Genomic DNA, 14,042 nt, shown 5'->3' with positions numbered 1-14,042 from the left:
GGCGTTGTGTGGGGCACAGCTGAACCCCCCTTTCCCCCTCTGCCAGCCCCCCTAACGGTGCTGTGGGCTGGGGACCCCCCCTGGCCGCTCAACACCCTCATTTTCCTCCTGGGAAGGTGTTGGATGGAAATCGGGGGGCACCCATGTCAGCCCCGGCCGGAGGGGTTGTCAGGACCCTGTCCGGTCTCAGCCCCTCAGTGGGGAGGGGTCTGGCTGTCCCCAGGCCGGGGGGACGCGGGGACACGCTGTGCCTGTGGGACAGCGCCCAGAGCCCCCCCCCGATGGGAACCTGAGCCCTCCAGGGGGGGTTTGGGGGGCCCGGGATGTATAAAAGCCGCTCCGGGCTGCGCTGCCGGGCAGGTGCCGACGGGCACCACCGAGAGCCGCCCACAGCCCCCTCCAGGACCCCCCAGGACCCTGACCCAGTTATTCCCCGAAAGCCGAGCCGGCTCCGTTTCGGGGCTCGGTTTCAGCGCCCGGGCGGTCTCGGCTCGGGTGTCGCTGCTCGGGGGGCCTGGGCACCCCCCGGCGCGGGCAGCGCCATGAAAAAGTCATGAGCAACCAAAGCTGCGGCTGCTGCGGGAACAATAACCCCGCACCGGGCTGACACCGGAGCCGCAGCACCGGGGGGAACGCGGCGGGAGCCGGTGAAACATCGCTATGGCAGGACCAGACCCCGGCATTGGGGTTCAGGGCACTTTTGGGGGGCTCAGGTGGTGGCAGAGCCTGTCCCTGTCTGTCCCCAGGTGCCCCCAGTGTGGTCGAGGCTGGGGGTCTCTGTGGCTGTTCCTGCCCCGGTTTGGGGGGTCCAGTTGAGTTGGAGTGGGGACTGTCCCCTCCACCGCTGTCCCCTCCTGTCCCCCACGCCCCCACCCTCTCCCGCTCCCCACCAAAGGCCGGACCCTCATCTCTGTCCTGAGTTCCCCAAGGAGCCCCACGCCCAGGGGGGGTTTGGGGTGACCCCGATCCACAGCTCCAGGAGGGATTTGGGGCCGCAGGACAGATGGAGGCCAAGGGCCCCAAAGCAGGATAAAAGGTTTACACTAATCAAAAAGCCTGGCTAATTGGAAAAGGCGCTTAGGGGCTGGCCGGGAGGCGGCGCGGCTGGAGGTGACCCCGCTGCTGAATCAGAGGGGCCGGTAACCTTAACCCGCCGCCATCGGAACGGATACTCCAGCCCGGATCGGGTTCCCACCCAAGTTTTCCACCCGCGGCTCCGCCACAGCCGGACGGGGCCGCGGCGAGGGACGGTGGCGTGGCCGGGGCTGCCGCGGTGCCCCCTCGGCCGGGCGCCCCCGGTGCCCAGCGCAGGCCGGCCGCTCTCTGATCCCCCCCGCCGGTAACCGGACGGCTCACGGTCCCCCCGCCCCGCTCCGAGGGTCCCGCTCCGGCCCCGCCGCGACGCCCGCGCTCCGCAGCGCCGGGGAGCCCCCGCCGGCCCCCGGGGGCCGCCCCCGCCTCGGCGGAAGATGCCAACGAATGGGATCCACCAGGTGCTGAAGATCCAGTTCGGGCTGATCAACTGCGAGAGCCGCTACCTGACGGCGGAGAGCTTCGGCTACAAGGTGAACGCCTCGGCGCCCAGCCTCAAGCGCAAGCAGATCTGGACGCTGGAGCAGGATGAAGCCGACAGCTCCATCGTCTTCCTCAAGAGCCACCTGGGCCGCTACCTGGGCGCCGACAAGGACGGCAAGGTGCGCTGCGAGGCGGAGCAGCCGGGCCGGGATGAAGGCTTCAGCATCATCACGCAGTCGGACGGGCGCTGGGCGCTGCAGTCGGCCCCGCACCGGCGTTTCTTCGGAGGCCGCGAGGACCGGCTGTCCTGCTTCGCCCCCAGCGTGACGGAGGGCGAGCTCTGGACCGTGCACCTGGCCATGCACCCCCAGGCCAACCTGCTGAGCGTCAGCCGCCGCCGCTACGCGCACCTGAGCGCCCACGAGGATGAGATCGCCACCGACAGCAACCTGCCCTGGGGGGTGGACGCGCTCATCACGCTCTGCTTCCAGGACAAGAAGTACAGCCTGCGCACGGCCGACGAGCGTTACCTGCGCTGCGATGGGACCCTGGTGCCCGAGCCCGGCGCCGGCACCGGTTACACCCTCGAGTTCAAGGCCGGCAAGTTGGCGTTCAAGGACTGCGATGGGAAGTACCTGGCGCCCACCGGACCCACCGGCACCCTCAAATCCGGCCGCAGCTCCAAGCCGGGCAAAGATGAACTCTTTGACCTGGAGGAGAGTCACCCCCAGGTGGTGTTCACGGCGGCCAATGGCAGATATGTCTCCATCAGGCAGGGTAAGAGCTCCCTGAACCCCCTGCCTGCTCCCTGCCCACACAGGGACCCCCATCCCAAGGGAGACCCCCCAATAACAACCTCACAGTGCCTGGGGGGGATCCTACAGCCACATCCTGGGGACATGGGGGACCCCAGCCTGGCTGCTGGAGAGGGACAGGGGGGTCCTGTCTGCCTGGGAGGGGGCTGAGGTCAGTGAGGATGGAGTGGGAGCAGCTGTGGGGTGGGCAGGGCTGCGGGGGGAAGGCGTGGGTGTGTGTTTACACACGTGTGTGCGTGTGCAGGGCCCTGTGGGCGTGCACAGGGCTCTGTGTGTGTGTGTGCGTGAACACGTGCAGGGCTGTGGGTGGGCACAGGTGTGTACGTGCACACACACACACACACACACACACACAGGTGTGCCACGCTCCGTGCAGCACCCACAGCTTCACACACTCACCTGTACACACCACACATGATGCCCTGTGTGCACACACATGTGTGTAGAGCCAGCAGACGTGACCACAGGTGGAGCAGAACCCCTTGTTTGAGACCCAAGGGACCCCAGTCGCCCCCAGGTGCCCCCTGGGGATGGTGCCACCCCTGTGCCAAGCAGCTTAGTGCCGGGTGACGGGGGCCACCAGCTATAAATAGGGGTTTGTGACCAGATGGACACGGCCGTGACAAGCTGATTAACCAGCCCAATTAGCACAATTGTTTCCAGGAGGATTTGGGGAGGAGGGGGAGGGCGGCCGTGGGGCAGCACTGGGGATGGGTGGGGTGGGACAATGGTTGGAATGGGATTAGTCCTGGTGGCCAGAGCAGGATCGCTGCCAATGGCCAGAGCGGGATCAGTGACCATGGACAGAGTGGTTTTGGTGACAACAGCCAACGGAGTGGAACTGATACCCATGGCTGGAATAGGATGGGTGCCAATGGCTGGAACAGGATGGGTGCCAATGGCTGGAATGGGATGGGTGCCAATGGCTGGAAGGGGATGGGTGCCAATGGCTGGAAGGGGACAGCCACAATGGCTGGACTGGAGTTGGTCCTGATGGCGGAGTGGGACTGGTGACAGCAGCTGGAGTGGGATCAGTGCCTGTGGCTGGGTTGGGATTGGTGACAAGGGCCAGAGCGGGGTCACCGATGATGACTGGAGTAGGACTAGTGCCAACTAGTGCCACAGTGGGATTGGTGGCCATGGCCAGACCGAGACTCCTGCCCAGGGCCAGGACAGGACCAGTGCTGGCAGTCAGAGAGGGATCAGTCCCAGTGGCCAGAGCAGGACCAGCACCAACATCCCTTCCCCCTCCAGGTGTGAATGTCTCTGCAAACCAGGACGAGGAGCTGAACCACGAGACCTTCCAGCTGCAGATCGACCGCGACACCAACAAGTGCAGCCTCCACACCAACACCGGCAGCTACTGGACCCTGGTGGCCCACGGGGGCATCCAGGCCGTGGCCACCGAAATGTGAGTGAGGCTGCCACTTGTGGGGTGGAGAGCTGGTTTGGGATGGGGGACACGGGGACCCCCAGTTCACTCTGTCCCTCTGCCACCAGCGCTGCCAACACCATGTTTGACATCGAGTGGCGCGGGCGGCGCGTGGCCCTGCGCGCCAGCAACGGCCGCTACGTCTGCACCAAGAGGAACGGGCAGCTGGCGGCCGTCAGCGACACCGTGGGTGAGTGTTGGGGAGGATGGAGGGACAGGGAGGGTTCCCTGGGGTGCTGAGGGCCGGGTGCTGCGCAGGGGAGGACGAGGAGTTCACTCTGAAGCTGATCAACCGCCCGATGCTGGTGCTGCGGGGTGAGCACGGCTTCGTCTGCTACCACCGGGGCTCCAACCTGCTCGACTCCAACCGCTCCGTCTACGACGTGTTCCACATCAGCTTCAGCGACGGCGCCTACCAGATCCAAGGTGGGCAGGGCGGGCTGTGGGGTGGCCCTGGGGGTCTGTCCAGCCTGCACTGACACACCCCCCCGGGGCTCCCTGCAGGCCAGGGGGGAAAATACTGGTACGTGGCGAGCAGCGGGTCGGTGTGCAGCGACGGGGACCTCTCCGAGGATTTCTTCTTCGAGTTCCGGGAGCGGGGCCGAGTGGCCATCAAAGGGAAGAACGGGCGGTACCTGCGTGGGGACCCCGCGGGGACCCTGCGGGCCGACAGCGAGTCTGTGCTGCGGGCCACGCTCTGGGAGTACTGACCCCCGGAGCCACCCCCGGCCCAGGGGCATCCACCTGCCCCTGGCACAGCGGGGTGGTGGCAGCGGTGGCACTGTCCACGGCAGCTGTGGTGGCAGCGGTGGCACTGTCCACGGCAGCTGTGGTGGCAGCGGTGGCACTGTCCGTGTCAGTTGTGTCCCCCCACCCCGCGACTCATGGCATTAAAATCACCTGGATCACACCGGGGCAGCGCCTCGTCCTCCCTTCCAAAGGAGATCCAGCCCTGTTTCCCTCCCAGGAGCGCCCAGACTCCATGGAAAGGGCTGATCTGGGGGGATGCAGGGACCCCCAGGGGTGCCACACGGGATTGGGGGCTCAGCAAGGCAAAGCCACTGCAGGCAGGAACCCCGAGGGGGTTGGGGAGCCTGTGGCTTCTCTGCCAGGCTGGGGGAGCAGGGGGGTGCCCTGCAGGGGGAAGCCCCCCACCCCAAGAGCTGCCAGAACCCTCCGAGAGGATGGAAAGGAACAGAGCCAGGCACAGGGTGAGCAACAGGATCGTTTTCATGGCAGACGACAGAGTTACAGACAGTGGAGAGGTGCGGGAGGGGCCGCGGCCAGACCACGCCGCACCAGCATGGAGATACGAGATCATTTATAGAAACAACGGGGGAGCGGAGATCCCCCTCCCCTGCCCAGCAGAAAAACGGGGCTCCCCCGGGCACAGCACCCTGTTTGTCCTGATCCTGAAGGCGGCTCGGGGGGGCTCAGCCCGCGGCCGGCCCGGCTCGGCACGGCCACTACACTACCACGGATCCACAAGACAGCGCGGCCCCGGGGGGCTGCCCCGGCCTGGCCGGGCTGGGGGGCGGTGGGGCAGGGCTGGGCCAGCCCAGGAGCCCCCGCTCCGCCACCGGAGCCCCGAGACCCCCCCGGTGCTGCCGACAACACGACCACGAAACACGCACAGACACACCCCCGGCCCGGAGCGCCGCCGGCCCCGCTCCTGCCCTGGGGGGGTGGGGTAGGGGGGCTCTCCCGTGGGGCCCCCACCCCGGCCGGCGGGGTTTGGGGCGGGCTGGCCGCCCCCTGCTCACAGCAGGACCAGGCTGGGGTTCCGCAGCTGCCGGTAGATGTTCAGGAGCTTCTCGGCCCCCTCCTCGCCCAGGGGCGGCTGGTCCCGGAGGGTCTGCGCCTCCTTCAGCAGCATCTGCGGGAATGGGGGAGTGGGGTGAGGGATGGGGCCGTGCTGGGGGTCCCACGGGGAGGGGATCGGGGGGCTCTTACCTCGTGGTTGGCCTGGATCTGACGCAGGTACTGCATGCGGAGGTCAGGGGGGCCCGAGCCCTGCGCCGCCTGCTCCAGCACCAGCGCCTGGGCCAGGGAGGGAGGGGGAGCTGGCAGCACCCATCCAACCCCAGGGACCCCAATCCCAGGAAACCCCAGCCCCAGGGACCCCAATCCCAGGAAACCCCAGCCCCAGGGACCCCAATCCCAGGAAACCCCAGTCCCACAAGCCCCAGCCCCAGGGACCCCAATCTCATGAGCCCCAGCCCCAGGAACCCCCAGGCTCTTGGGAGTCCCAGCTCCATCAGCTCTCAGATCCTGGGAGCCTCAACCTTGGTAATTCTGTCTCAGGGAGTCTGAGCCCTGGGGAGTCCCACCCACAAGGCAGGCCAAACCCCAAACCTGGGACCCCCAGGTCTGGGGACCCCCAGCCCCCGTGGTGCCACAGAAACTCCCCCCACTGCACCCCAGGCTCCGTTCCAGGGGCTTTGGGGTCACCTGGAGTCCCCCCTGCCCCCCGGGGGGTACCTGTATGCGCCGGATGACGGCGTGGTGTGTCCTGCACATGTGGGCCAGGGATGGGCTCTCCATCAGGATCTCCACAGCCTGGATGGGACCTGCAGGGCTCAGGTCATTCATGGCCACCTGGACAGCGAGAGCAGCGTCACTGCCACCTTCAATGGGCAGTGGGAGGGGGCCAGGACCCCTCCCCATGGGCACTGAGTTCCCCAAAAGGCTCTGGACACCCCCAAACCCTCCCACCCCTCCCAGGAGCAGCTGCCCTCAGCTCAGTGCTACCAGGTGAGCTCAGGCAGGATTGAACCTGGCAGAATTAACATTGTCACTCATCACCCTGGGGACATCTGAGCTCTCAGGTGCAGATTCACCTGTGCCAGGTACCTGGGGGCCCCTCAGGTGGGGTCAGGCAGGACAGCTGGGCAGAAATCTCTTTTTTCCCTGTGCCTTTAGAGGGGAAATTTGCATGAGGTAGATTTACAACCCAAATCCAAGCGTGTTTTCTAGAACCAAAGAAATGGGAACATCTGGAGAGGGAGGGAAATGACCACAGCCTTTGGGAAGCCCAGGGTTGGGAGAATGGACTGGGAATGCTGCCTGTCCAGCCCAGCATTCGAATCCCAGCCCCACAGGAGGGGGTCAGAATGGTGTGGCCATGCACCCACTCATCTCCCTGGCTCCAGGAAGGAGCTGGCTTTGTGGCACAGGGAGCTTCCCTGCAGGCCGACCCATTCCTTGGCTCAGGGCTAACCCATTCCTTGCCTCTCGGACGAGCAGCTGGACGTGGCCACCGTCGGGAGCCACGCCACACACCGATGCCACCTCCGTGCTGCTCAGCTCCTCGGCCCCGGGGTTCTCAGCCAGCAGCCAGCGCAGGGTGGCACAGCAGAGTGGGACATCTGGGGACCAAAGGACAGAGCAGAGATGTGACACTGCTGACTGTGTGTGCCCAAGGCAGTCCCTGAAGGGGCAGGGGTAGCAAGGGCTGGAGCCCCACACTGGGACATGCTGAGGTCAGTCATGTCACTGCCATGTGTGCCAATGCTGTGCTGGGGGCAGTGGGGTCACACAGCCCTCCTGGCCCAAGGGAGGGGCTGTGACAGTGCCACCCTGCCAGCAGCCCTGCCCCAGGAAGCTCTCTGTCACTCTCTGTCACTCTCTGTCACTCCAGGCACGCTCCTCTCCAGGGACCCACCTGTTTCCGAGGTTTTGAGAGCGTTTTTGAGCAGCTCCGAGGACACTCGGATGGATGCTGCCGAGGGGGGCAGGTTCTCCTCTCCCGGGGCTTTCCCCTCCTCGGGTTCAGTCTGTTCCCGGGACACTTTGAGGAAGGTCTCCACAGGGTCTGAGGGGGCAGGGGGGGCGTCGGGCCCGGGGGGGCTGCTCCCGAAACGGAGGCACTGGAGCATGTCAATGGTGCATTGGCTGAGGGGCAGGCAGATCCCCTCCCTGTCCGGGGACAGCAGGGGCGAGTCGTCGGGCAGGAAATCATCCAGGTCCTCGGAGGAGTCGGAGCCGCTGCCCAAAATATCCCGTAAACTGTAGTAGAGGGCACAGGAGATGGTCAGAGGCAGGTCCAGCTTGGTGTCCGCAGCAGGGCCGAGGGGCAGCGTCAGCTCCCGCTTGTTCCCAGGGAGCAGCTGGTCGATGGGGAAGGTGAAGGTGGTGGCCGAATCCATGGATTCCTCCTCTAAGGCACAGGGGCTGGCCAGGAGCTGGACACAGAGGGTCCAGCCCTCCTCCAGGCTGTACTCGCTGCAGTTTTCCAGCAAGCAGGAGATGGTGACGGTGTCCTGGAGCAGGAGGCAGCTCCAGTTGGCAGTGACGGTGCAGGCAATGGGCTTGTGGCCCTCGTGGCTGGAGAGCAGCGCCGCGCTCACGTTCATCACCTGGTTCAGGCTGGCCAGGGCTCGGTTCCTCTGGTCCACGGCCTTCTTCAGGAAGGACACTCTGCAAGGGCAACGTGACAGGGATGAAACAACAGGAGGGACGTCAGGATGGTGCTGTGCTGCCAAGCTGAACTGCTCCTGGCACGATCCCACCCCCAGATTCCCTCCTGTGGCAGCCACAGATCCATGTTCCCATCAGAGCTGACCCTGTGGAGCGTCTCCGGACGGCCAGAGCTCAGGAATCCCGCTGTGGATGGAGGGAGGGGCTCACCCACAGCCCCTCCCCACACACAGCCAGCCATGGAGGATGGAGGCATGTGCCTGCCCTGCCTGTTACTGCCGGCTTGGCACGCGTGGCAGGCGCCTGGCACCCTGCCTGTGCCACCTTCTGCTGCCATGGCTGCCGCTGCCAGCCCGCCCACGGCGCTGGGGGTGGCTGTGCCATGGGAGTGGGCTGCCCTCAAACACTGCTTTTATATTATTGAGGTTGGGGGGGTGCTTCCCAGACAGAAAAGGTAAATGCTGGAGCAGTTTTTTCCAAGAGAAAAGCTCGAGGAGAGATGGGGGTGTTCGGCCTGGAGAAAAGAAGGCTTTAGGGAGACATTAGGGCCCCTTCCAATGCCTAAAAGGGCTCCAAGGGAGCTGGAGAGGTACTTTGAACAAGGGCCTGGAGAGAAGGATAAAGAGGAATGGCTTCCCACTGCCAGAGGGGAGGGTTAGATGGGATATTGGGAAGGAATTATTCTCTGTGGGGGTGGTGAGGCCCTGGCACAGGTTGCCCAGAGGAGCTGTGGCTGCCCCATCCCCTGAATTGTCCCAGGCCAGGTTGGACGGGGCTTGGATCAACCTGGAATAGTGGAAGGTGCCCCTGCGCATGGCAGGGGTTGGAACTGGATGAGCTTTAACGTCTCTCTTACCCAAACCATTCTATGATTCCATAATTAATTACTGGCTGTGACCTGCACAACCCCCAGCTCGGTGCCACCTGTACCTCTCTGAGGTGTCCCCTATCCCCGAGAGCAGCTCCTTGATCCTCCGGCCGATCTCAGCAGGGGTCAGCTCCACGTCCGGCTCCTCGGGGCTGCACAGGCCACAGGACACCAGGCGGCCCTTGGCCGACAGGGCCAACAGCTCCGACTCCCCTGCGGGCACAGACGGGGCGGGTCAGGGGCCAGGAGAGGGAGCAGGGGCTTCCTGAATGGCTGAGGTGGGACAGGGAGCAGGATGGCACCAGTGGGATATGATGGAGACAGACATGGATCACCACAGCACACAGACCCCCAAGAGGGGACACCACCCTGTGCCTGCCACTCCCCAGCTGTCACACAGGGGCCCTGCTGGTGGCACACACAGCTCTGTGGGCAGCCAGTCCAGAGGAACATCGAACACCCCCTTTTTGCAGGGAGCTGGCTTAGGGCTGTCCCATGCAGGGAGCCCATGGCTGTGAGGGCTGCCCAGTTCCTGCAATGCCAAGCTGAGGGACTGGGAATGGGCAGGGAAGAGCAGGAACCACAACAGACAGAAACAACTCACAAAACCAAGGGGAGCCAACAAGGATGAAAGATGGAGCCCCAGAGGGAGGAGAGATGGGACCACACCCCGCTGCCCCCAGTACCTTCTGAAGCCCGAGAGGACAAGGAAAGAGCCACGACGCTACAGATACTCAGGCTGGCTGGGGACAGCACAGGGGGCAACACGCTGGCACCACTCTCCGTGTCCTCAGGGTCCGAGGAGTCTCCTGCCCAGTCCAGGTCGACGGCGGAGATGTCCGAGTGGGTGCTGTAGTACATGCGGGAGCCGCTGCCGCAGGCTGCGCACAGGATGGGGCCCCGCAGGTAATATTCCCTGAGCTCCGGCACCGTGGCCTCCTCCCTCTGATCCGCCTTCACGGCCACCATCTTCCCGTAGTGGCCCACAGCCACCACGCAGTCACAGCCGGGCTCGCCGGCCGGCGCCTCGTCCTCGGCCTCGTCGGCCGCGCGCCGCTCGGTGCGCAGCGCCCCGATGAACACGATGGGCTCCTCCAGGTGGTGCAGGATCTTGACGGGCGGCGCCGGCGTGGACACGTCGCGGCAGCCGCCACCGTCGGTGGCAGGCGAGGAGGAGGAGCTCAGGGCTTTGAGGGGCACGGAGCAGAGCTGCCCGTCGGGGAAGCCGCACAAGATCATGGGCGACTCCAGCATGGCCGCGTCGATGCCAAAGAGGAGGCTGAAGAGGGGCTCCTCCAGCACGAAGCCCCCCGAGCACCACAGCCCCTGCGTGCCGGGCGCGGCCGCGCAGCACAGCACGGGCAGGAAGCAGGAGGGCGGCGCGTCCCCGCCGTCCCCGGGAGGGCTCCCGGGGCAGAATTCCACCTGGCTGACCTGCCGGTACGGGGGCCCGTCCTGCTCCGGGCGCGGCAGCTCGTGCAGCCTCATCCACCACTTGCCCTCGTCCTGGGCCAGCGTGATGACGAAGGTGCTGAGCAGGGTGAACATGCTCAGGCTGGCGTCGGGGAAGATGCAGGCGTCCGCTTCCACCGGGAAGACGCCGGAAGGGCCGTTGCTTTCTTGGCCGTCGCCGTCCGTCTGCTCCATTAACCTTGGGGAAAACAGGGAGAGCTCTGAGCCAAGCCGTGGGGAGAAGCCAGCGTGTCCCTTGGCCGCCTCTCTGCCTGGCCCTGGGAAATGAGCTCCTGCACGAGAGCTTTTAGCACCAGCAGGGACAAATCCAGAGCTTCTCATGGCAGGAAGGGCAGCCCCGGGAGCTCAGGGACAAGGAGGGGTCAGGCTCACCTGCTCTGCTGCTCCAGGGACACGCAGTAGATCCCGCTGTGGGCGCACAGGATGTAGAGCTGCCGGGGCTGGGGCAGCAGCTCCACGTGCCACACCTGGTCGGGGCAGCGATACACAGCCTGGGAGTGGGGACGGAACCAAATGTCACCTCCCACGGCACCCGGAGGGGTGGCAGGGACAAGGCGGCTCCCTGCAGAGGGGGATCCAAAGCCTTTCCCAGGGACAAACAGATCCCTGGGCAGCACCCAGCTGGGTGTTCCTGGCTGGGAGGGGGGCTGAGGCAGCCTGTCATTCCCGCTCCCTGAGGGGAAGGAAAACAGGGAGCAGGGTACGTGCTCTACTTTGCTGAGCGGGAGCTCAGTGTGGGAGGCAGATCCCGCTCGTACAGCGGTGGATTTCTTAGAAATGATAATCAGAACAAATTAACAAAGGCAGCAGCGTGTCAGTCAGGGTGCTGTGACAGCGGGGACAACCACTAGGCCTGGGGGGAGAGGGGGGAGAAGCCCCTGCGCTGGGGGGAAGGAGCCTGTGAAGTCTGAGCCAATGGGTGTCCCACAGGGCTGGGAGAGGGGCCAGCTGGCAGCACCCCCAAACCCCAAAGCAAAGGGTGCTGCCTGTAGGGTTTGTTTGTTGGATCCTGACAGAGGGAATCCAGGGATAGGGAGCAGAGACATGACTGGGGAGTGTTCCCACTGTGCCACAGGGATGGGGGACACAGGGTGGGACCCCCCACCCCTCCAAGCCCCTCACCTTGAGCACTTTGCCCTCCTGGTCGTACACGTAGACAAACTCGGTGCCGTTGGAGAGGTAGATCTCGTTCTCGTGGCACAGCACCCGTGGCTTGCCCGCCACCAGCCCCCCCACCGGGCAGCAGAATCCGGCCAGGTAATCCACCCTGTGCCCCACCTGTGCCATGGTGCCGGCCTGGGGACGTGGGGAGGGACACCGAGGGTGTGAGGGGCTGAGCCCAGACCCCCGAGCTGTGGGCAGGGTGTGGTGACACAGCCCTGCAGAGCCCCGTGCCCCTGTCAGAGCCCCCCACAGCACATGGGGACCTCCAGTCCCCCCCACCCTGAGCCCCACAGCCCCTTCCCCCCTGAATGAGACCCTCAGGCCCAGCCCCACGAGCAGCCCCTTCCCAAACATCAACCTCAGCCCCCCATTCCCACCTGCACAGCCCCCAGACCCCCCCACACCACAGCCCTTACACCCCACACTCCAGACCCACCCCAGCCCCCCCCACATCACGGCCCTTGAACCCCAGACCCACCCGAGACCCCCAGATCACAGTCCTTGAACCCCAAAACTCTCCAGACCCACTCCAGACCCCCCCACATCACAGTCCTCATACCCCAGACCCTCTACACCCACCCCAGACCCCCCTACATCACAGTCCTCATACCCCAAAATCTCCAGACCCACCCCAGACCCCCCCACATCACAGCCCTTATACCCCAGGCCCTGTCCCAAAGCCCTCCCCCAGACTGAGACCCCCCAGCATCCCCAAACCCACCTCTACCGGCAGTCCCCCACCCCAGACGCACCCCCGCCCAGCCCGCAGCTCCCCACCCAACCCCAAACCCCGGTTCCTGGCCCCCCCATCCCGCCCCCCCCGATCCCTCCCGGAGGGGCCGCGGGTACCGGGCGGGGGGCGCGGGCGGCTCCGCTTTACGGCTGCGCGGCGGCCGCCGCAATGGGCGGGGGGGAGTTTACGACAGGCCGTAAAGCGGCGCTGGGCGGGAGGGGCGGCTCCCGGGGGTCGGTACCGGGGGTCGGTACCGGGAGGGGAGGAACCCCCGCCTCAGCACTGATACCCCCCCAGTCCTGGCATGGAAGAAGAAAGGAGAGAGGCGGTGATAGCGGCAGCGGCTTTATTGATAGAGAGAACGGCCGGGTGCGACCCCCGAGGGGGGCAGAGACCCCCCCCCAGCTGACCCTGCCCCACAGGGATGGACCCCCCCCAAAATCTGGCTGAGTCCCCCAGGTGATGCCCCTACACCCCCCAGCCTGAGCCTCCTCAAGTGATGTCTCTGTCCCCCTCCCGTCTTTCTGAGACCCTCCAAGTGATGCCTCTGCCCCCCCCAATCTGAGCCCCCCAAGTGATGTCCCTGTTCCCCCGTCTTTCTGAGACCCCCCAAAGTGATGCCTCTGCCCCCCCAATTTGAGCCCCCCAAGTGATGTCCCTGTCCCCCCGTCTTTCTGAGACCCCCCAAAGTGATGCCTCTGCCCCCCCAAATCTGAGCCCCCCAAGTGATGTCCCTGTCCCCAAATCTGAGCCCCCCAAGTGACATCCCTGTCCCCCCACCCTGGGCAAGCCCCCGGTGCCCGGTGAGAATCGCTCACTGCGGGGTCCCGGGGGCCCTGCGGGGGCTCAGGGGGATCCCCCCCCGGCGCGGGGGTCCCGCAGCCCCCCGGGCCCGGCTCAGCTGCTCCACGGAGCCTTCGAGTTGGGCGAAGCGATCCGAGAGCCGCCCCAGCTGCTCCTTCAGGGCGCGGAAATCCCGGTACAGCTCGTCCAGAGCCCCCGACAGCGCCGGGATCCTGCGGGGGCAGCGCCGTCAGGGCGGGGACCCCCAAATATCCCCCTGGGGACCCACAAATATCCCCCCAAATATCCCCCCGGGGCCCCTCACCGGCCGTAGTCCGGCAGCACGGTCTGGTGGTCGGACAGCAGCAGGTTCCGCAGCTGGGAGGTGATGGCGAATTTCCAGTTGTCCAGGATCAGAGTCAGGTTGGCGCAGCCCCTGCTCGGGGCTCTCTGGGCTGGAGGGGCCGGGCTGGGACCGGGCTGGGACCACGAGCAGCCCCCAGCCCCTCACCTGGGACCCCTCCAGCCCCGGTTAAGACCCTCCTGGGACCCCTGCGGCTCCATACCCAGGGCAGCTGCCCTGTCAGACCCTTCCCCATCCCCACATCCCGGTGGGAGGGAGTCCCCGGTGGGAAGGGGGTCCCCAGTGGGAAGGGGGCGGCAATTACCATCCGCTCCATGGTCCCACGCCGCCGGCCGCCGGCCCGGCCTGCCCGCACCGCCCAGAGCCGCCAGGAGCAGCAGGAGGAGCAGCCGGGCCATGGCGGGGCCGTGTCCCCTTGTCCCCAGGGCGGCGGTGTCCCCCCGGGCAGGGCAGGGCAGGGCTGGCAGGTGTCACCT

The 14,042-nt window shown here is 66.0% G+C and overlaps 2 protein-coding genes across 2 annotated transcripts; one reads left to right on the top strand and one right to left on the bottom strand.

The window, feature by feature from the left end:
- Window positions 1-1,469: 1,469 nt before the first annotated feature.
- FSCN2 (fascin actin-bundling protein 2, retinal) lies at window positions 1,470-4,472 on the top strand (the record flags this gene model as incomplete). Its single annotated transcript, XM_083874789.1, has 5 exons — window positions 1,470-2,292; window positions 3,585-3,741; window positions 3,831-3,952; window positions 4,021-4,188; window positions 4,267-4,472. 5 exons carry the CDS (start codon window positions 1,470-1,472, stop codon window positions 4,470-4,472), a joined length of 1,476 nt encoding a protein of 491 aa, XP_083730915.1.
- Window positions 4,473-5,521: 1,049 nt separating this feature from the next.
- FAAP100 (FA core complex associated protein 100) lies at window positions 5,522-13,964 on the bottom strand (the record flags this gene model as incomplete). Its single annotated transcript, XM_083874736.1, has 11 exons — window positions 5,522-5,638; window positions 5,716-5,802; window positions 6,244-6,360; window positions 6,994-7,130; window positions 7,427-8,181; window positions 9,112-9,262; window positions 9,736-10,700; window positions 10,895-11,013; window positions 11,645-11,855; window positions 13,528-13,657; window positions 13,871-13,964. 11 exons carry the CDS (start codon window positions 13,962-13,964, stop codon window positions 5,522-5,524), a joined length of 2,883 nt encoding a protein of 960 aa, XP_083730862.1.
- Between the last annotated feature and the right edge of the window lie 78 nt (window positions 13,965-14,042).

The sequence above is a fragment of the Zosterops lateralis genome (assembly GCF_965231275.1).
Source record: "Zosterops lateralis genome assembly, chromosome: 18".
In the NCBI taxonomy this organism is placed as follows: Eukaryota; Metazoa; Chordata; class Aves; order Passeriformes; family Zosteropidae; genus Zosterops; species Zosterops lateralis.
Note: the sequence above shows the minus strand (reverse complement) of the source record. Positions and strands in the feature narration are given on the sequence as shown.